The sequence below is a fragment of the Aquarana catesbeiana genome, linkage group LG02, assembly GCF_042186555.1.
Source record: "Aquarana catesbeiana isolate 2022-GZ linkage group LG02, ASM4218655v1, whole genome shotgun sequence".
Taxonomy (NCBI): Eukaryota; Metazoa; Chordata; class Amphibia; order Anura; family Ranidae; genus Aquarana; species Aquarana catesbeiana.
This window is the reverse complement of record NC_133325.1, coordinates 679,505,036-679,528,840: the sequence shown is the minus strand read 5'-3', so window position 1 is coordinate 679,528,840 and position 23,805 is coordinate 679,505,036. Positions and strand designations below refer to the sequence as shown.

Sequence of the window (23,805 nt, the reverse complement as noted above, 5' to 3'; positions counted from 1 at the left end):
ATGTATACACCTATTTAACCATTATAAATGAAACAATTAAGGTCAAACTCTATATTGAGCCCCCTGGGCGCTAAAACTTGCGTCTCATATATCCAGGCTGACTCACGTTGGCTTAATTGTCTGATAATATTGCCCCCCTCCAATAATGTTTAACTTTTTCAATCACCCAAAATTTAAGTTGATTTGGGTTCCTATCATGTACCTCTCTAAAATGTTTAGAGATACAATATTCTCTCCTCCCTTTTCTAATGCTGTTGATGTGCTCACACACCCTTACCAATAGGGGTCTAGATGTACGACCCACATATTGGAGTTTGCATGAGCACTCCAACATATATACCACCCCCTCAGAGGAACAAGTTATAAAATCTTTAATTTTATGTGTTTTGCCTGTAGCCATAGCAGTAAATTCATGTTTCTTTTTTACATTACTTCCCTTGGTAGTCCTACATGCCAGGCACCACCCACATGTATAAAAACCTGTAAGAAAGGGAATAAAAGTACCATTCTGTTTACTCTGAGGGTCAAGTACCCCTGGTGCTAAAAGGTCTCTTGAATTAGGTGCTTTTTTTATAAACAAATGAGGGAAAGGGGGGAAGGACATCCTTAACCCTTAACAATACACCCCAATTCTTTCTGATTATATTTTCTTATTTTTCTGGATATTGTAACCCAAAACCATCCTATATTCATCACCATCTTTCTTTTCTACCTTCTGTTTAATTGCCATACTTGAGGTTATTGAAGCCATATTAGTGCAATTGCGACAGAGAAAATTGAGTACTGTCCGTGATACTTTTTTTATTTGAACTAACATATCATTTTTCATGGACAAGCTTTTGGGGTGTGTCCCCTTCTTCAAGGTCCAAGCAGTACTGATTCACAATAGTTTTAGCAGAAGGTAAAAGTCGACCGACTGACTGATGCAGCTATCTCCATAATTCCAGTTTTCATCCCCAACACACTAAACAAGCCATCATACACAGCCAGGCCATCAGATACCACCGAATATGTTCAGACCCAGAAGACAGAGATAAACATCTCAGAACACTGGCAGACTCCTTCCATAAGAAAGGTTACAAAGACAAAACCATCAACAACAGCATAAACACAGCCTTGAAAACCCGAAGAGGAAATCTCCAATACACAGAGAAAAAAACAAACAACCAAGTACCTCTAGTCACCACATACAACCCAACACTAGAAGGGATCAAAAAGATAATCAAAGATTTACAACCCATTATAATAGAGGATGAGACTCTGAAAAAAATATTCCAACATCCCCCATTATTGGCTTTCATACAACCACCCAACCTCAGACATAAACTAATCAGCAGGAAACTTCACTCTGATTATAAAGTCACAAATAATGGAAGCAAACCCTGCAATAAAAGACCCTGCAAACTGTGCAACCAGATCAATCTACCCAAAAGTATCACACACAAATGGAACCTTCAATATCACGGGATCATACAGCTGTACCTCCAGTAATGTGGTGTACCTCATCCAATGCAACAGGTGTAGCAAAGGATCTTATGTTTTTGAAACAGGACAGAAGTTACAGAAGTGAGGATGAATTTGCACAGACATACCATCAAGGAACATAAGGAAGACAGTTTCTGCACACCTGTGGGACATCATTTCTGACAACCGGACCACACTATAGAAGACTGCAATGTTTTAGTTCTTAAAGGGAATTTCAGAACTATCTAGGAAAGGAAATGATTGAGCTAAGAATGATGCTTCAACATTAAGTTTTATGACCCCCTCTGTGACTATCATCCCCCCCCCTCCAATCTATAGCTTTCCCTCTGTCTTATCTCATTTGCTGATAGCTTTATTACCATTGCTATACTATTGATTTGTATGTGTTTGTTTTTCTTTTTCCTTTCCCTCAGATATTTATTTTTTTTGTTTTAACATTTTACCTTCTGCTAAAACTTTTGTGAATCAGTACTGCTTGGACCTTGAAGAAGGGGACACACCCCGAAAGCTCGTCCATGAAAAATGATATGTTAGTGCAAATAAAAAAAGTATCACGGACAGTACTCAATTTTCTCTGTTTGCCAGAATTTCTTTCCTTTCCATATTTTTGACCGTTTGTAACTGTTTATTAACAAATTGGCTATCATAGCCTTTTTGTATGAATTTCTCAAACCTGCCTGTTCCTCAAACATACCTGCCTGTTCCTCAAACTCTTCAATTTTAGTACAGTTCCTTCTTAATCTTACAAACTGCCCCCTTGGTATGTTTAATAGCCAGGTTTTGTAGTGACAGCTATCAATAGCTATATATCCGTTCCTGTCTGTATGTTTTCAGTCATTTTTTGCAAAGATCTCTCCCCCTTGGACATAAATCTCCACATCAACGAACACCATCTTGTGTCTATCATAATTTTATTTTTATTTTATTTTAGGTACTTATATAGCGCCGTCAATTTACACAGCGCTTTTACATATACATTGTACATTCACATCAGTCCCTACCCTCAAGGAGCTTACAATCTAATGTCCCTACTTCACATTCATACATACTAGGGACAATTTAGACAGGATCCAATTAACCTACCAGCATGTCTTTGGAGTGTGGGAGGAAACCGGAGTACCCAGAGGAAACCCATGCAGGCACAGGGAGAACATGCAAACTCCAGGCAGGTAGTGTCGTGGTTGGGATTCTAACCAGCAACCCTTCTTACTGCTAGGTGAGAGTGCTACCCACTACACCACTGTGCCGCCCATAATTCCATGTTATTTTAATATTTTTGTCATTTTGATTTAACATGTCCATGAAGGAGAGGAGACTTCCTTCATCATCCCTCCAGACCATGAACAGGTCATCAATGAACCTATGGTAACTAATTAATTTGACAGGTCTATGCTCAAAGACCACCTCTGACTCCCAGTTTTGGCTCTGTGCAAAGCATCTGCACAGCGGTGTTTCTGTTTACAACACGTTTTATGAGAACATTTTTTAAGAGAATACAGGAGTTGTTTTTTCACTAAATTTACTATTTTTTCATTAATATTTTTGAGATCTGAGGTCTTTTTGACCCCAAATCTCATATTTAAGAGGTCCAGTCATGCTTTTTTTCTATTACAAGGGATGTTTACATTCCTTGTAATATGAATAAAAGTGACACATTTTTTTTAAAGAACAGTGTAAAAATAAAAAATAAAAGGTAAAATAAATAAGAAAAAAAAAAAAAATTTAAACGTGCCCCTCCCTGCCGAGCACGCATGCAGAAGTGAACACATACATGAGGAGCGCCCGCATATGAAAATGGTGTTCAAACCACACATGTGAGGTATCGCTGCAGAAGGTATTACAACGACTGCCATTTTATTCTCTAGGGTGTTAGAAAAAATATATATAATGTTTGGGGGTTCTGAGTAATTTTCTAGCAAAAAAAAACAGTTTTTAACTTGTAAACACCAAATCTCAGAAAGAGGCTCGGTCCTTAAGTGGTTAATGTCTAAACCGCTGGCAACAAAAGTGAGTACACCCCTAAGTGAAAATGTCCACATTGGGCCCAAAGTGTCAATATTTTGTGTGGCCACTATTACTTTCCAGCACTGCCTTAACCTTCTTGGGCATGGAGTTCAGAGCTTCACAGGTTGCCACTGGAGTCCTCTTCCACTTCTCCATGATGACATCACGGGGCTGGTGGATGTTAGAGACCTTGCGCTCTTCCACCTTCCGTTTGAGGATGCTTAATAGGGTTTAGGTCTGGAGACATGCTTGGCCAGTCCATAACCTTTACCCTCAGCTTCTTTAGCAAGGCAGTGGTCATCTTGGATCTTGGAGGTGTGTTTGGGGTCGTTATCATGTTGGAATACTGCCCTGCGGCCCAGTCTCCGAATGGAGGGGATCATGCTCTGCTTCAGTATGTCACAGTACATGTTGGCATTCATGGTTCCCTCTATGAACAATGAACTGTAGCTCCCCAGTGCTGGTAGCATTCATGCAGCCCCAGACCATGACACTCCCACCACCATGCTTGACTGTAGGCAAGACACACATTCTTTGTACTCCTTACCTGGTTGTCGCCACACACGCTTGACACCGTCTGAACCAAATAAGTTTATCTTGGTCTCATCAGACCAAAGGAAATGGTTCCGGTAATCCATGTCCTTAGTCTGCTTGTCCCCAGCAAACTGTTTGTGGGCTTTCTTGTTCATCATCTTTAGAAGAGGTTTCCTTCTGAGACGACAGCCAGGCAGACCAATTTAATGCAGTGTGTGGCATATGGTCTGAGAACTGACAGGCTGACCCCCCACCCCTTCAACTTCTTCAGCAATGCTGGCAACACTCTATTTCCCAAAGACAACCTCTCGATATGACGCTGAATACGTGCACTCAACTTCTTTGGTCGACCATGGCGAGGCCTGTTCTGAGTGGAACCTGTCCTGTTAAACCACTGTATGGTCTTGGCCACCGATGCTGCAGCTCAGTTTCAGGGTCTTGGCATTCTTCTTATAGCCTAGGCCATCTTTATGTAGAGCAGCAATTATTTTTTTCAGATCCTCAGAGAGTTCTTTGCCATGAGGTGCCATGTTGAACTTCCAGTGTCCAGTATGAGAGAGTGAGAACGATAACACCAAATTTAACACATCTTCCCATTCAGACCTGTTACATTGTAACATTAACGAGTCACATGACACCGGGGAGGAAAAATGGCTTATTGGGCCCAATTTGGACATTTTCACCTAGGGGTGTACTCACTTTGGTTGCCAGCGGTTTAGACATTAATGGCTGTGTGTTGAGTTATTTTGAGGGGACAGCAAATTGTCACTGTTATTCAAGCTGTACACTCACTACTTTACATTGGAGAAAAGTGTAATTTCTTCATTGTTGTCACATGAAAAGTTATAATAAAATATTTACAAAAATGTTAGGGGTGTACTCACTTTTGTGAGATACTGTGTGTATATATATATATATATATATATATATATATATATATATATATTTTTTTTTTTTTTTTTTTTTTTCCCCACTAGCAACAAGATAGGTGAAGCAAACCAATATCTTTAAACCAACTGAATAATAAATTATTTTTTTAAACCCACAGTGGTAATGAAATATATAATGTGAATTTATGTAATAACTCAAGGATTCTTGGAGATGTCTTACAAAGTTGTATTTTCTTGATAGCAACATTCTTTTTTCCACCTCCTTGCACACAATTCCATATATAGCTTATACAGAGTGTCAGTCAGTCATGAATAGAGTAGCTTTTTCAATTTTTTTCAACCTCCAATTTCAATTTCATCTATCTATCTATCTATCTATCTATCTATCTATCTATCTATCTATCTATCTATCTATCTATCTATCTACTGTATCTATATACACACATACACACACACACACTGGATATGTTTAATGAAAACATGCCCATATCTGCTTTCATCTTTATTTTTATTTTTTTATATACAGAAAATGAAATCATTACATTTTTTTAAGATTCAGGCACTGCCACAAACTACTTCTGAAAAGTATTGCTAGAAGGCAGCACATATTAACAAAAGGAACCGGTTCCAGAAGACACAGTATACAACTGTCCAACTCCCAGCAATAGGTAGAAATGAGGAACACACTATAGAAAATATGCTAAAAGCATTAGCCTTGGTCTATAGCCAGCTCTCTACTATTCTTTACTCTGATTCTATTTTAAACATTGGGTTTCTCTGAAGCTCAAAGAACAGTGGAGAGATTCTGCAGTGGCCAGTAACATAATACGTTTGGAAAAGCTTGTTCTCCAGATATCATCTTGGCATATATTCTTCTGGTAAGCCTGTAAAGTTCCTGGACCTAAGGGCTTTATCTACCGTCCTGATATATCCATTGATTACATTTTTCATCTCTCTCGTGAAAGGATCCAAGACTGTTTGGCTGGAGCCTAGCCGTTTGAAGTTCCCATCTTTGTTGTTCTCCACACAAAGGAAGCGATCTTCATTTATTGGTAGGTTGAGAAAAGTTACCATTTCCTTTAACTTTTCAATAAGGTCCTTCTTTAAGTCTTCATAGTGGACCACCAACAGTTTCTTTCCATACTGAAGCCAATCCAATGCATGCGAGGCCCACCAGGATGCATAGCTATTAACAAATTCTGGCCATTCTGGAAAAAGATGAAAGACAAAGAAAGTAATTTTTGGCCAAAGTAGGTTTCCAGTTCTTTTTAACTTGGTCAAATATGAACAATTTAGTGGATAAACAATTCACCTCTACATAATTAGTTCACAAAAACTCTGCTCTAGTCTGTCACCTATGATCAAGCTATTCCCCTTCAGGGGAGCTGCCATCTTGGTTCTTACAAAGAAGGCACATTCAGGGAAGACACATCCAGGGCGAGTGAGTAAATTGAGTTTTGAAAAATTTTCTTTTAAAAGTTCTTATTTAGATTTTATTTATTTTTTTCAAATGGGGTTCTTTATGTTTTTTCCTCTTTTCTGTGTATTTGATCATTATTTGGGTAATGTCAATTTCACATTTTTATCTTACTTTTTTATACTGTCACCTTTTTAAAATAAAATAGGAGGAGGCATAGAAAGGCCCAGGACAGTTGAAAGGAGCATCTCCTGGGCCTTTCAGAGCCCACTGCACTCTAAAAAAACTACCTTTTCAATTGTCTCCAATGCACTTCACCAAAATCTCAACCAAATCTCCTAATTTTTGACAAGATTTCAGGGAAATTTTAATTCAAATTTATTTATCACTATTTACATTGGTCATGAGGTCAGGAAGATGGTGGTGGGGATGTTTGCATAAAAAAATCTGTATATATAAAAGATAGAAAGAATATATATATACATATGCCAGTTTTGTTCAATAGAAAGCTTCAAACATCAAGATTATTTAAGCATTCTGCATCCTGCTGTCAATTATGAGGTGATTCATCCATAGCTGTAAGTCACGCTCCTGCATCAGACTGTGACATTTAAATAATTATAAATACAAGTAATTCACTTTTGTTGGTTATGCAAATTGAAAACATGATTTCGGTTCTGCATGCCTGTTGGATATCCTGTTTATTTCTTGTTTTTTTTCTTTGCTTTTTTCTACCTTTACCTTCTGTACTGGCTCAAGCTGTGTTCTTGTTTTTTTTTTTGCCTTTGGAAATACAGTTACTTTTCCTTTTACTAAAATTCTTTAGCATGCATGTATTTATAGAATTTTGTATCAAGGTTAAAAATAGTAGGCTCCAACTGCTTTTAACCTACTACCTTCACAGTAAACAACAAATCCATGCATGGTTTAGAGATTGCTTACTGCAGGTTAGGAAGTCAGTTCATGCTATGCACTGCCCAGCTAAGGGTAAGAGAGGAGTTTTGTGATGGAAATGAAAGAAAAACAGAAACAGGAGTGCTATAGCTTAGGTGGGACTCCTCTATAAACTTTGTACACTCCTCAAGACTGACATTTACCATCAAGGCATTTCAACATTTTGCATAACACCTCCCAAGAACCAGCCCACTGCTTGCATCATTGTTGAGTGTTCTTGGGAGAAGTACTGAGATAGGGTGCTGTGATATTTTTAAGAAGTTATATCCCGATGCCCACTCCCATTAGCCAAGGTCTTGTCTGCATTACATAGCGGAGCACAGAGACCCATGATGATAGGTGAAAGAGGGCACACTGGCTTAGTGCATTATCCCACAAAATATTATTAAGAGTCAGTAAAATAAATAAGTACTACTCACAAACATAGGTAGTAAAAGCTAAGAAGGACATACCTTCGAAACGTGTCAGTAGGCAGGGACCCTGGTGAGGTCTGCCCTATGCTCGAGTTATCAGAGAGTGTGGGAGAGTGTTACCACGTTGAGTGGCCCGATGAGCTCTTTTACGACTTATGTTTGTAAGCAGTACTTATTTATTTTACTTATTCCTAAAAAAATTGTGTGGGATAATGTATTAGGCCAGTGTGCCCTATTTCTTTCATCTACTTTACAGTGTTCTGAGAACAACCCCAGTCCTAGAGGGCAGCAAGACTTCAAGAGAATTATCCATCTCTGCAACAGAGCAACATTTCCTATTTGGATATCTCACTCATGCGCAGGACTATTGTTGCAGTTTGTGTTGGTGATACCCAATGATGACATAACTGGGTCTAAACTAAAATATGAAATGAAAACAAAAAGGCTATATTTGAAAAGTTAATTGGCTTGTTGATGAGGTTTTCACATAGATAAGATAGGAACAGTTTGGTTTATTGTAGCTGCAGTAATTATTAGGTAGAGAGCCAGATAGGGCTAAGCTACCTCCCTTTAGCACTTGTTAATCCTAGACCTATACATTATCATTTTATCAGTTGACAGTTAATTATAAAGCTTATATTGTCTGGTAAACCTATGCCATTTGTTGTTCATATAGGTCATGAAAGACTTAGCTCACAAAAAACATGAACTCAAGCAGTATTTCCATAGCCATACAATATTTTTTTTGTTTTGTACAATTGAAACAGGATTTTTCAGTGTACTTAAAGCAAAGCTCCTCTAACAATTCAAAGTTAGCAGCTAAAATTACTGTAGCTGCTGACTTTTAATATCAGGACACTTACCTGTTCAGGGATCCTGAAATGTTAGCACCCCAGCCAATTTTTCAAGGGCCGCCGCCATTTCTTGTAAGGAAAACCAGCAGTGAAGCTTTGGCAAGGTCTCCCGGAAGTGGGGAGGGGGTACATGTCAAAAACAGGTACCCGCTCCCCCCCAAACGGTGCCAAATATGGCAGCAGATGGGGGGAAGAAACAACCAGGCGGAGCTTCCCATTTTGGGTGGAGCTCTGCTTTAAAGGATTACAGTGCTGATCAGCTGAATTTACCATACAGTTATCACTTTTGTAGGTATTTAGTTTGTATATGTCAAAAACATTATCACATATGTTTTTTTTTTTTTTCACTCATGGGGATATTGAGGGCCTGCTAACATATTGGTAATCTTGATTGCTCCTGCAGATCCTGCCAGCCAGTAACTCTCTTGATCCAGCAATTATCTTCCATACACAGATTCACACGGGAAAGCTCTAATTTGAGTCCACTCAAGGTTTTTACCTTAAATTAAAGATCTGATGAGGGGAAGTTTCTTCTGACCCACAAAATGTTTGCTGTATTTTTAGTAGGAACTAATAGGTTAATTTGGACTCTTTTATCCTTTGGCCTGGGACCCGCCGATCATTCCCGTGAGAAGGAGAACAGTGGTCTCCTTATGTAAACAAGGCAGATCGCCATTCAGTCAGTAGGGAAGGTACTGATCCTGTGTTTCTGCTAAGGAGGAACATGGATTTCTGCCTTCCCACAGTACAAGCACCTCCCCACAGTTAACCCCTTCCCTGCCAGTGTCATTAGTACAGTGACAGTGCATATTTTTAGCACTGATCACTGTATTAGTGTCACTGGCCCCCCAAAAAATGTAAAAAGTGTCAGTGTCTGATTTGTCCGCTACAATGTTGCAGTCCCGCTATAAGTCGCTAATTGCCACCACTACTAGTAAAAAAAAAAATATATATAAATAAAAATTACATAAATATATCCTATAGTTTGTAGACACTATAATTTTTGCGCAAACCAATCAATATACACTTTTTGGCATTTTTTTTTAATCAAAAATATGTAGCAGAATACATATTGGGCTTAAAAGAAATTTTATTTTATTTTATTTTTTATTGGATGTGTTTTATAGCATAAAATAAAAAATATATTTTTTTTTCAAAATTGTTGTTTTTTTTTGTTTAAATCGCAAAAATTAAAAACCGCAGAGGTGATCAAATAGCACAAAAAGTGGGGAAAAAGTACATAAATTTTATTTGGGCACAGTGTCGCACGACCGCGCAATGGCCAGTTAAAGTGACGCAGTGCAGTATCGCAAAAAATGGCCTGGTCATGAAGGGGGTAAACCTTCCAGAGCTGAAGTGGTTAAGACAAGTATTTCACCTCCTAGATTATTGTATAAATCTTTATTCATTTATATAGTTAAATATTTATTTATTTGTATACACTATATATAACTATTATAGGTATATGAGCAGCTATTGTTGTGCACAGGAAAGGGGCACTAGTTTCCTAACCTTTTCAGCTGACTGGAGTTCAGCTTTACAATATTGCCAGGTTCAAGTTGATGATATCTATAAGTTTCAGTGAGGTCTCTATTAAGGAAATGCATTGTAGGCTAAAATAAAATGTAAAAAGAAGGTTATAAACACGTGATAAAACTATAAACCCATACCTAAGCAAAATTCATATTCATAAATGGAACAGTTTTTTTAAAAATGAATTAAAATAAGACATGCACCTTTGTGAATAGGAAACTTTGGATCGGCAGCACACCCACACACAAGATGTAGTTGAATTCCTTTATTGAAAATTGTAAATAATGGTAAAAGCAATATATAGGTACAGGCAGGTGAAAGGCAGGTAGGTTGATGCGTTTCACACTATAGAAGGGCTTTGTAAAAGCCCTTCTATAGTATGAAACACGTCAACCTACCTGCCTTTCCCCTGCCTATACCTATCCATTGCTTTTACCATTATTTACAATTTTCAATAAAGGAATTCAACTATATTTTGTGTGTGGGTGTGCTGCCAATCCAAAGTTTCCTGTTCCATGATTTCTGCTGCAGTGGCAGGGCGTGCACCCCACCCTATGGGAAGATTTTGGAGTAGCAACCGAGCAGCGGTCTCTTTCCTCTATGCACCTTTGTGAGTTGGGCTTAATGCCCTTTTTGTTTCTTTTAAATAGCCTTCTATTCATAAAAATACTGTACGATTTTCTTGGAAATGTGTTCTTGCACATGCTCTTTTTCCAGCTTATCAAACGTAACAGGTACATATAGACTCAGATATATATCTGTGGCCTGACCATTGGCCACTTTATTTACCTTCTTTGCAGTGCAAATACTCCCCTGAAGTGTTCATAACTGTTCATTGAGCAGCATCTGCCTCAGGGATGTATTCACTCTTAGATGACTACTGACATATATACTATGTCATAGCAATCAAAAAGCTAAAACAAGCTTACATAAGAAAAAAAGTGCTTCATTGTGTTATTTATTGTACATTAAGGTCCAGGTTTTGTTTTTTTTTGTCATTCTAAAACAGTGTGTTACCTACTTAAAATCTTACCTTTACTTTTCCAGTGCCTCTCGGTTGCATATCCCAGGTGTCCTGCACACTTCCTGTTGAATTCTGCCATCAAGGCTTTATAAGGGTTGCGAATTAGTAAAATCGAGGAATCATACATTTCAATTTCTCTTTTACCACTTTCATGAGTTTTGACACATACAGTTCGTCCGCTCCTCCAGTGATCTTTTTCTCCTTTGAAACCTGAGCAAATCAAAAGCAGCAAGTTATTTTAGTCATGTAACCCCAGTGTTCGGTTTAAAAAAAAATGGCCAAGTCTTAGTAGTTTCACCTTTGTTGTACAAGGTCCCATCAAAATAGTAACTTCCAGTGTAGAATCCAGTAGCATGCTCTATCAGGTGTCTCACCCATGTGTTTCCAGCTCCAGGGAAGCTTGACAAGGCAACAAAGACTTTGGACTTCGTAGGTAGAAACTTTCGAGTTGTACATCTTGTATCTTAAAAAGAAAATGAGTACTATAAAATTACCATGCAGGTACATGCTGTATGTGTGAGTCAGTTTAAAACGGCCCTTAACTTGAAACAAACTAGTCAAAAGAGTGAACAGAAACATACAATAACCAAACTGAAATGGTGGATTGCCAGTTGAGTTGAAAGCTACATGCACCAGAAATTAGAACTGTAGCTTAATTAGTATTATTATGAAACAAAGAAGTAGGCCTTGTCATTAATACAGTATATTAACATCATACAATACAATATGATGCAATCATGCAGAGTAAAAGGAATGCAATAATGAAATAGGTATATATAGGCATATCAGTCTTGGTGTGTCAAGCATGTGCTTTCATGATCACTGTCCATTTAGGTAAAAGTAACAAGGCATTGCAAGTAGCATTTTCTTTCCTTTCACTTACTCACCACTATCAATATTGCCTGCAGGAGTCTTGAGAACCACTTGCTCATTCCAGGTATGGGAGGGAAGGGCATGGGACTTTCAACACTGTCTCACACAATGTAGGTCTCAGTGTTTGAGTACCCAACCATTAAGCCTGAGTGATGTCACTTGGGTGGAGGAGTTGTGTCCTTAACCATACATAAACTCTAGCTCAGTCTAAGGTTAGAATTTACACAGCACTTTTGGGGCGATCTCCGGCAAGTAATCAAGGCATTGGAGGAGTGCATAGAAGGTAGATACAGGCATGTTACTGTAGTTGCTATCCAGTGAATGTAATACTTTGCCAAGTATGGAAAAAATACAGGTTTCCTTTAAAGATAAGTCCATCTGAAGGTAAACATTTCCATTTTGAGGGGATAGATTTAGGTTGAATTATCCCTTATATTTCCATGGAACGCCAATAGCAAGATCTTTACTGAATTCAAAGTCCAGCAAACATACCCTGATTGAATTCTACACTTTGCATCATAACAACCACAGTGGTGATGATGATGTTCAAGGAGGGATAAGAACTTGGTAATTTCACAGCAGCTCTTGTTGTTGGATCCTCTGAGAAATCAAAGCCAGCAGAAAATTAAATTGACCGACGACCACAAAAATCGTTTTTTTTTTTAGGTAGGTTTACCATCTAAACCATTCATTAACCTTTAGTATTTATTATGACAGGTCCCATTTAAAGTGTAATATGTATGTACCCAAAAGAGATTTATATTATTCCTTTATATATACCAGGGATTAACATTTACATCTTTAGGTCAAGATCCCATTAAATAGTTGTTTTAGCTCAAGCAAGATGTTGGCTGCAATAAGCATAGATATTACAACCAACACCTGTTATATCTGTGCTGTCTGTTCTTCTTATTTCTGAGCACATTTACAGCCTGTTTTGAAAATGACATTCAGGGGAAAATTCAAAGGATGTAGTCCTTCATTAGGGTCATCAACAAATCATTGAAAGTCAAGGAGCTCATTTTTATGATGCAGCATAGACTAACAAGAGACCTGTGACCCATTCAGATTGTTTATTAGAGAATTCATTCTACCTCTCAGCTGGACTAGGAATCAAGCTCCAGCTCAGCTCAGTGCATAAGCTGATACAAAGAACAAGCAGCTATGCCTAAGGATGCATGCATTATTGAAAAAGATTTACTTGGTGGCTCTGACTTGTGTCAGAGTACTGCTATTTCATCTGTGAAAAACATGGAGGTGAAAATGTGTCACCGAGTTATTATTTAACAAATCAATATCCTTGATTCCAGGACAAATGTGAGGTCTGTGCTCCAGATGCATATGTGAGAGCTTAAGATAAGCCACTGCATACATTTCTAAAATAAATCTATTACATTGTATATAGCTGCATTTGAGTAGACAAAACAGGACTGAGGTTAGGCCCATTTTCGGGGCCCATTCACACCAATGCTTAGTGTATAGAGAAGGTAATTTGCCCTATGCCGTATTATTTCAGTTCAAGCAAATATGCTGAACAATTGTACATTTTATGTTTGCAGCAAGGCGTAACACACTACTCGACATCATAAGGTGCTGCAGTGCATAAAGTTAAATCAAATGCCATTTTTGGGACTTTTCAATACAGTAAAACAAATTAAAAAAACACAATATGATGCATAGTAACAATGCCTCTACACAACACACACCAGTGGGTACATGTTATAACGTGCACCTGTTTGGTGAGAATGGACCCCTATTAAGCTTTTACTCAAGTCTCTGGAAAATATATATTGTTCAGCAGCAAAACACAGGTATGCAGTTCATATCCAAGATCAAATCTTAAGCAGGGCCTTTGTGGGGGCAGAAGGTATGAGTGTTGCAGAAGTACCAACCATCTGGATATTTATAGACAGTTAGATCTGCAGGTTCATTAAGGTTGTAAGAAATGTCAGAAAAAATATAATTTTTTTCCCCTAAATGTTATTACTACTCTCGCTGCTCTTATCACATATCAATCAAGATGCAGTTTTTACTGTTAATTTGATGGGAGGGAAATTTCCTATAAAGTTGCTTGCATAATATCTATCCCAATATTTTGAACAAAAAGGTAATTTTACTCTAATACCAAGTTTCCCAGCTGATCACTGGTTCTAACAGTTGCCTAAGTCGCAATTTTCAGTATAGCAGGTCCCAACACATTCAGTGATGATCAGATGTCTATATGGTAACACATGTTGGTCTAGTCCATAAATTGGTTTCCTTATCTATGATTACGCAATGGATATACTACATTGAATATCAAATGGTCACTTTACACACAGAGAAGCAATTACTGGATGTGGATGCTAGATAGAGTCTCTTTAGAGTCATTTCTGTGTGACATGAGGATATTATTCGACTAATATATCAGTGTTGAGTAGTGAGTGCTTTCCACAGCAAAAATGAGAGATGTAATAACATTCCAGTTCACGTAACAAAAATTAATTGTTATTGGAAGTGTATAATAAACATTAATACAAAGGCTTATATCAGTTTTCAAACATTTATAGTGATATCCTTTGAGGGATATCGGAAAATTATGGTCAAAACATTTGGGGGAAATCTGCATTTTCATTATATTTTTATTTGGAGGAAATACCAGCTCTGATTGCTTTCATATATTTAAAATTTACAGAAAATGCCACACATGATTATCATTGAGCTCATTGTTATTCATAATGAGGTTTTTGGGATGTCAGATTTTAAGCAAGGTCAGAAGGAGATACCAAATTTAGTCACAAGAAGCTAGTGAAAATAAATCAAAGTTTCAATCACAATCCCTCAAATGCCTAATCTTTATTACTGAATTTTATTGCAAAGTTGAAATTTTACGATTGCCTTAATGTTTATATTAACCTTTATGGACATACTCTATAAACATTCCTAGACCTGAGCACAAATGAAGGCCAGTTTCATAAAACACACAATCCTTGCATGAAATGTAGAGATCAACTTTAGACTAAAAACGAAAAAGAAAAAACTGTAGTGCAAGATAACTGACTGTCCACAATTCTCAGGGATACCCAAAATTTTTGGAGACTGATACTTGTGGATATATATATAACTGGTGGAAACAATTTATTATGATCACATGGTTAGGTATGAATACAGTTTTAATTCCTTTTTGGGTTAACCATAAAGATTGGCAATTAAAAAATGCATTTGCAACTCTTTTCTGATGTTATGGCCTTGTTAAAAAGTCCTGTGCCAGATTCAAGAAAGTGACAATTTTCTTGCTATTTATGAAGTGAAGTGACAAATCCAAGTAGTTCTTATGTGTGACACTTTTATATTTAGATGCTATGACTTTGAAATAGGGCCACATAGGTAAAAAGAAACATGGTAAATGAGACCTCTTCCATGCTAGAATAAATTGTATCAGTTTTGTAATTGTGTCAAATTTGTAAGTATTGTGTCACAGACACATTTCTGTTTGAGGCAAAATTTTGAGGTATTTTGAGGTATTCCTGCAACTAATTTATATACTTTTTACCGACAGTTACACAAATCTGTTGCAACTTGCACCCCACTGATAAAAAAAGTATTCTGTTGGCTTGTAATTTTAACATTAAAAATGTATAGTTTTCAACATAAAAATAAATGTTAATTAATTTACTTTGATATTTTAAGTACCTTACTTAATTTTCGTGAGTTCTTTTTTTTTTTTTTTTTTTTATTCTTTATTTAATTTTTTAAAATGGAAAATATCTTTTTACAAAAACCGAAACTTAATCACTTACATAATTCAAAATTACAAGACATTTTCTATATTTCCCTCCACCCACCCCCTCCCGTCTCCCACACCCTGTCCAGTGATTTAAATATCATTCTAGTTTATATTACTTTTCACTTATTTCACTCCTTACCCCCTACTACTACTACTATTGTTGAGTTATTGCCTCTACGTATGTCCACGTATTTTTAAACAACTTCCAAGTTTCCCATTTATCCTTTTGCTCGCTCCTCGCCACTTCTTCCCTATCTGGGTCACAACTCTCCAGATTATAAATATCATTTACACCGATTAACCAATCTCGTATTTTTTGGACTTTTAGGTTCCTGCCATTTTTTGGGTATAAGGCTTTTTGCTACGTTAATGAAGGTGGGGATTACTGATGTTCTATACTGCTTTACAGAGCCCTTCACCCCATGTAACAAATACATCCAGGGATCTTCCGGGATTTCATTGTTAGCAATTTCCTTGATTAAATGTAGAACCTCTTTCCAGTATTGTTTAATGGTGGGACAGTCCCACCAAAAGTGGGCCATTGTTCCAACTGCCTTACATCCTCTTCAGCAATCCATGGATTTCCCCGGTTGATATTTACTTAATTTTTCCGGGGTTTCTTAAAACACACCTTTTACATTTACAAAAATAATGTATACTATTGAGTAATCTAGACAAAACTTTTAAGGTATGTGCATTTCCATAGTCTAATTGAGTTACATTTACTTAAAAAAATTATCTTTTCATTTGACTGAAATTGCGGGACGCACATACAAGGCCATGCAATGCCATTGAAAGGTGAGAGTGAACATTGAATAAATTATCGTTCATATGTTTTAAATGTTGCTTAACATAAAATCCAAAATATTTATTTTATCTGCAGATTAATATATTTATAATAAATGGACATATGTCCGTTGTAATCACTTATTGAGAGAACTCACTTGTGCGCAAGTAAAGTTTGTGCTTACTTCATTCGGCAGAATGCAACCAAGATGCAGGGTGAGGGACCGCCAACTGTTAAGCATAAATAGTACTTTGTGCCACAAAAATGAATGTTTCAGCCGGTTCGGTTTTTGAGATATTGGAATTCAAATTCAGATTATGTAACATCAAGCTCCGCCTACTTTGCACCCAATGTTATTAAAATTTAAAAACAAAGATAGCATTAGTTTGAACTGCATCTGTACCATTTTGTGCTGCAAAAACAAACGTATGTGCTGGTTTGGTTTCAGAGATATTGCGCATTATAGTTGATGAAACCTCTCCTACTTTACACCACATGTTATTACATTTTAAAAACAATTATACAATTTGTTTGTGCTGCATGTGTGCTTATTTGTTCCACAAAAACAAACTTTCTGTTTGTTCGGTTTTTGGGATAATGGACATTCAACGTTAGATTATGTAACCTAAAGCCCCGCCCACTTTGCACTTTGTTATTACATTTCAAAAACAAATATACCATATTTATGCTGCATTGGCAGGAAAAACAAGCATATTGGTAAAGTGTATTTTTTTAATTTAGTACTTACATTTTGTATCAGAAAGAATAGTTATTTATGCTTTTAGCCTGATTACCCTAAAAACCTTAAATATACCTTTAACCACTTGCCGACCGCCTAACGCTGATATACTGCAGCAGAATGGCACAGGCAGGCAAAATCACGTACCTGGTACGTGATCTGCCTCCCGCAGGCTGGGGGCGCATTGCGCCCCCCCGTGCCTGAGGCGGTCGGCATCATTGGGGAAGCGATACAGGCTGAGGGGGAGGCCACTCATTCTTGGCCATCCCCTCGCAATCGCTCCCCACGAATGAAAATCTTCCTCTGCTGCTGTAATGTAAACAGCGGCAGAGGAAGTGATGTCATCGCTCCTCGAGCCGGTCTTTTCGTTCCGGCGCCGAGGAGAGAAGACATCAATGTGAGTTGCGCCAACACTACACTAACAGTAGAACACACTAGGCACACTTTTCACTTGTCCCATGTATCAATTTACATTCCTATTTCTTTACTAATACTTAAGCCCCCCTTTCACTCGGCCAGCAACTATTTTGATTTGGTGTAGGCAGCTCCTGTACGCTGGGAGATATACAAACATCTATGATCGAGTATTAGCCACTCCATCTTCTTGGTATGTGACTTCTCATATGTTTTTTCCTGTACCATCCATTGTGACACAACCCCCTTTTTCCCGCCCCCCTGAGGCGCTGGTGGCCAGAGCGGCTGCCCGGCACGGAAAGCCGCCACAAGACTTTCTTGGGCGGCGCTTAGGGAGGTACCTGGGCGTTCCTCCATCCCACGCCCACTGCCTCCATGTTGCCACTCCGGCGGGCATGCGCAGTCCGCCGGAGTGGTACTTCCGTGCCGGTGGGGCGGGTGTGCGCGACGCTGCTCCAAACGCCGTGACGTTCGCGCACGCGCGGTTGGGGCGGCGCCGCGCACCCCCGCCTCGGGGGGTCAATACAGTACGTCTCTGCCTACGCCTGTTTACAACACAGCTGTGCCTCATCCTGACGCCAGCTGATTGAATCCCTCACACTTTATTAACCAGCCCCTCTCACTTCCCAGCAAGGCGTTACATTTGCTGGATGTTTGGCTGTGAGGTTGCGGTTATGCACTCCTGTATCCATCTAAGGTATGACTTCTCAGTCACTTTTTCCTTACTTCTCCTTATTATAGCACTTTAGCTTCAGATACATTTATTACTCCTCCACTCAGTTGTACTAGCCACACATTTCTCATCCTAAGCCTGCTCTGACTCTGGGCCCTGCTGGTTATTAGGAGCATACTAATATAGGCCCTGTAACACTACATTTGTACTACTCACATTGTATATACTATGGTCTTGCTCTCAATTGTACCATTTCATTGGTTACTTAATACTCTTTTTGAATTTTTCAGTATGCATACATATTATATCTACTCTGTGGCTTGTAACTGTGTATCTACTTTCAGTGTATACTATGTTGAACCGAATCCCATATATATACACAGTTGTACTCCGCCACTATAATATAGGGTGAACTGGATCCCCTTCTTATTAGCCCTTATTTGATGCATTGTAACTATACACATACTATCCCCTATACTTTCAGCATTATTAACCTCATTCTGATCAATTTACATATCTATACATTTACCCACTTCTCTCCACTTATATATTTTGGACCCTCTCCTAAGGTCTTCTCTGTATTTTCTTATTTTCCAGAGACGCCTTCCTGTGACCTCAGCATGCCGCTCTGGCTTGCACGCGCCCGGGTCGGGCGGGACGGGAGTATTGTCACACCTCCCCACGGTGACTGCAGCCTACCATCCTGCACATCTCACCATCTAAATATTTAGATCTACATTAGCTACGATACCAATACTTATTGCCATACCCTGTCCTCCTTTTGTGGCCCTCTTTGTTTTTATAAATTTTCACAAGCAATTAATCGCATTTTCAGGTAGGTGATCAAGTGATCATCCCAATTTTCCATATAATATTATCTAAGGTTTTACCAATCACCTGACCCTCTCTTCTCCATTCCCTTTCTAATTAGCATAGATGAAACCTTCTCTCTCAATTTTGCCCCTGAAGAAGGACCGTACAGATATTTAGTACCCCGAAACGCGTCAGGCCTGAGAAGAGCTTTTTTCATCATACATTGTTTTTTGTTTGTTCATCATAGCTACTATGTAGTTTCATCGTGTTACTTTATACATTTATTGCTTGTTTTTTATCAAATGTATTTTTCTATACTAATAAAATTATACCTTTTATTAATATATAAACGCCCCTTACTTTTTATATACCCCATCTGTCTGCCTTTGCAAGTGCCGGAAAAGTCCACCCAGGGGAACCCTTTGTCTTGTATCTATAGATTATTGGACGTGGCACGGCTCCCTCTCCTAAACTAGTTGGTCACCCCCCTTTTTTTCTGTTCAGTGTTTCTTTGGTAGCAAATACCACTCCCCACTTGACCAACATATTTTAGGTTTTTATACAAAATTTGTACTAAATCAATAACACCCCCCAGGGGATTGCATCTCCTCCCTCTCGCCCCCCCCCCTCCCCCCGGGGAAGAACTTCTCACTCCTTCCCATTCTCAACCTTCCCAATATTCCTACACACAAAATCTCCCCCTTTTAAAATGACATCTGAAATGGAGATTCCCCACTTCGAAAATATATTTTTGGGTCAGGATTGGGAAACCTTGATGCAACAATACTTAGACAAATTTGGTGACACTGACCGAACTGAAGCGGAGATTTCCTCCCTGTTCTTTAAACTTGCCAAAAACTTAGAAAAAAAGTTGTCATTTTTTTGGCACGTTAGGTCATTTCAAGAATATATGAAGAGCAACATTAACCCGTTGGGTCTTCGCATCCAGATCTTCCCCACTTTGGAGGATCTGGATGCGACTTTTAGATCCACATGGGAGAACGCTCTACAGACATGCTCACGTAATCTTATGCAGATACTCATCGACGAATATACAAAAAGATCTTCAGTACTGGACATTGAAATTACTAGGATTTGTGAACTTTTAAAAAAATTCCAGGCACACCCCTCAGTCTCCACCAAAGAGAACAAACTCAAAATTCACCTTGAATCCTTTAACAAAAATATTTTGATTAAGAAAAATTCTAAATTCCACAGGGACAAAAATGCATTCGAGGCCGGAAAGGCCTATAAATGGAACCAGAACAATAGGACAACCAGGAATTACTATACACCTCAAAATCCCCCTCCTAATAAATCTTCGTCACATATTCCCCCACTTATTACCCCTAAAGCCAAACCCACCGTTGGCACTAAACGCCAACTTTCTGGCGATCCCACTCCAGACCAAAAGTCTAAAAAATCTAGTACAGAAAAGAAGTCCAACCTCCCTCCCACTGCACACTCCGACAATACTACGAAAGGATCTCTGTCCAATCACTCTGCACAGGCACACCCACCCCTCCCCTCTCAAAACACTAGCAATGTACATGAGCCCAGCCGCAATGATTCTTCTTTTTTAGATCTAGTGTTGGCTGGCCTAAAACCACCCCCACCAAACCTCAACACTTACACACAATTAACACTATAAATTCTCCTCCCAACACCTGCACACATTTGGATAATGATTTGAGTATTATCAATCTATCCTCCCATCCCCTCACCATCAACGAAATTTCCATCCTGAAAAAAGGATTGAATTTTTGTCCAGACCATAGACTGGACAAATTCAAATTTTACAAGGATCTCCAACTCTTTATTCGGAAATTAATCCCTAGGAAACTTTATCAGAAACAGGATGCTACAACTACCGTCACCCCTCAGGAAAATCGAGCTCTGGACCAGCTTGTTGCGCTATTGGAGGAGAGCGATACATCAGATCTGATAGATCAGATTGACCTCTCACGCATTCTTCAACAAATAGACGACCCAGACGTTTACCCGCACCCGGGTATCTCCAAACTAAAGAAAAAATCGGACCTGTGCCCACCACCGAGCACATGTCCGAATGCAGCAACCTTTCTCAAATTGGTCAACAATGATCTGGAGAAACTGAGAACGAAACAACAGGAACCCCTCAACCTGAACCCAAAAGAACTAGAGGCACTCAACTCCCTAAAGGCTAATGATACTATTACCATAAAACCCTCTGATAAGGGGGGTAACGTTGTGGTGCTGGACAACAACCACTACATTAAGATGTGTAGCGAAATTCTCAACAATGCAGACTGGTATCGTTGTATGCCGGCCTCCATTGTTGAGAAGTATAACAAGGAATTTTACGCATTGGTTGACTCTGCTTTCCTTAACCACACTATTAGTAAGGCCACCTGGACTTTTGTAAGAAATAATTTTCCCAAGACCCCTACGTTTTATGCACTTCCCAAAGTGCACAAGAATCTCAAAGACCCACCGGGCAGGCCGATTATTTCCGGTGTGGGCTCAATAAGCGAAAATGCCAGCAAACTTATTGATGAACATCTCAGACCCCTCGTGGTATCTCTACCATCCCATGTAAAGGACACTAGCCATTTGTTACAAATCTTGGACCACCTCTCTATTTCGGATCGAGCTCTACTTGTCACTATTGACGTGGAGACTCTTTATAGCTCCATCCCTCATGTATTGGGTTTGGCAGCAATTAGACATATACTTCAGAGAAAATCGCATTCTGTTTCTAGTTACAATGAATTCATCATTGAGCTGCTCGAGTACATCCTCACCCACAACGTTTTTACCTTTCTCGGCTCCCACTACCTCCAGGTGCAGGGAGTGGCGATGGGGACTTGTTGTGCCCCATCGTATGCTAACCTGTACCTGGGGGAGTGGGAGAAAGCCCTCTTTTCAGATGAGAGCCTCACTCAATATACCAACCACATTCAAACGTGGTATCGATACATTGACGACATTCTTGTCGTGTGGGAGGGTCCCTCGGATGTACTCGAGCAGTTCATATCTCGGATGAATAAGAATGATTTTAATCTGACATTTACCATGTCCTTTGACAATACCCATGTAACATTCCTGGATATTGAGATTTTCAAGGATGGACAGGGGAAACTTTCCACCAAATTGTTTAGGAAAAGTACTGGCGGCAATACCATATTGCACGCTGCTAGTTTTCACCCCAAACCCCTAATTGATTCCATCCCCTACTCCAAATACATTAGGATTAAACGCAACTGTACAGACAACAGTAACTTCCTTATAGAGGCTGCTGCTCTCCGAGACAGATTGCTACTACGTGGCTACTCTCACAAATCCCTTAAAAGAGCTTTTCGTAAAGCCAATAGCAAACCAAGACAAATACTTCTCCATCCTACCAAACAACAAAAAGATTCTCACCCACTTAGTATCATTACAACATATCATCAACAACATCGCCAAACTAAAAGAATAATCGAAAAATATTGGCATCTATTGGCCCTAGACCCCAGTCTAGGCCATTTAGTTCCAGAAAAGCCCTACTTCACTTTTAGAAGAGCTACCTCTATTGGTGACCAGATCACCAAAAGTGAGTTCAGACCATCGACAATCCACTGTAAATATAGGGGCACTTTTGCCTGTGGCTCATGCCACTATTGTGGTTACATGCTTACCCAAAAAAACCCGACTCTCCCAAACGGTAAACCTTTCTTCCCTAGACACTTCGCAAACTGCAGAACCACTGGAGTGGTTTATCTACTCCAGTGCAACTGCGGCTGCTTCTATATAGGAAAGACCAAGCTTGAGTTTTGGCGACGAGCCTACAGGCATATTGTGGCTATGAAAACAGCGGACCCCTGACCTACCCCTCGGCCGACATGTAACCTTGGTACATGGAGGCAAATTTCCCTCCATCAAATTTTTAATTTTGGACCGCATACACCCTAACCCCAGAGGGGGTGACTGGAATAAAATCCTACTCCAGAGAGAACTCAAATGGATCCACTTACTCAAGGCCACTATACCCCCAGGCCTCAATGAAGCGGTTTGTTTTAAACCCTTCCTACAAGGCTTTAATTCCCGAGGTATGGAAAAATAGGGTTACTTTTCATGGTTACTTTCAATTACGTTATCTCTACAATTCATTGATTTGTTGTAACTGTTTGTTTCTGACTATTTTGTACACCAAGCTGTACGTCTGTCATATACATGCTCCCCCCTTCCCCTTCCCCTCACCCCCTCCCCCCCCTCCCCCTCCCCTTACCCCTTCCCCTCCCCCCCCTCCCCCCTTCCTTTCCCCTCACCCCCTCCTTTTTTTTTTTTCTTCCCCCCCCGCTTTCCCTCCCCTTCCCCTACCCTTTTCCATCTATTTATGAATTACTGGCCTTTGGTCTATATGCGCTTCCCTATATAGTTTTCAGTTGGTACCACAGGGGACCGTGTATTTTGACGCACAATCAGCTTGGTCGTTCTCCCTTGTAAAACAAATAAACAACCCCCTCCCCCCCCTTGCTTTGTTCCCTTCCTTGGTCCTTATACTGGTTATGTATATGACGTATCCATGTCTGCCATCCCTTTTAACCATTATGTATCTATATCTGCTATATATTCTTTATTGATATTTGTGCTTGTATGCTCCCCAATGTA

At 39.1% G+C, this 23,805-nt stretch overlaps 1 protein-coding gene across 1 annotated transcript in view; it reads right to left on the bottom strand.

The window, feature by feature from the left end:
- Window positions 1-5,396: 5,396 nt before the first annotated feature.
- Window positions 5,397-23,805, bottom strand: part of WSCD1 (WSC domain containing 1) — a 348,299-nt gene continuing 329,890 nt past the window's right edge. Inside the window, exons 7-9 of the mRNA XM_073616736.1 lie at window positions 11,407-11,571; window positions 11,118-11,318; window positions 5,397-6,121 (exon numbers count right to left, since the gene is read on the bottom strand). Coding sequence (XP_073472837.1) covers window positions 5,769-6,121; window positions 11,118-11,318; window positions 11,407-11,571 — 719 coding nt within the window. The 3' untranslated portion in view covers window positions 5,397-5,768. The remainder of the gene's footprint in view (window positions 6,122-11,117; window positions 11,319-11,406; window positions 11,572-23,805) is intronic.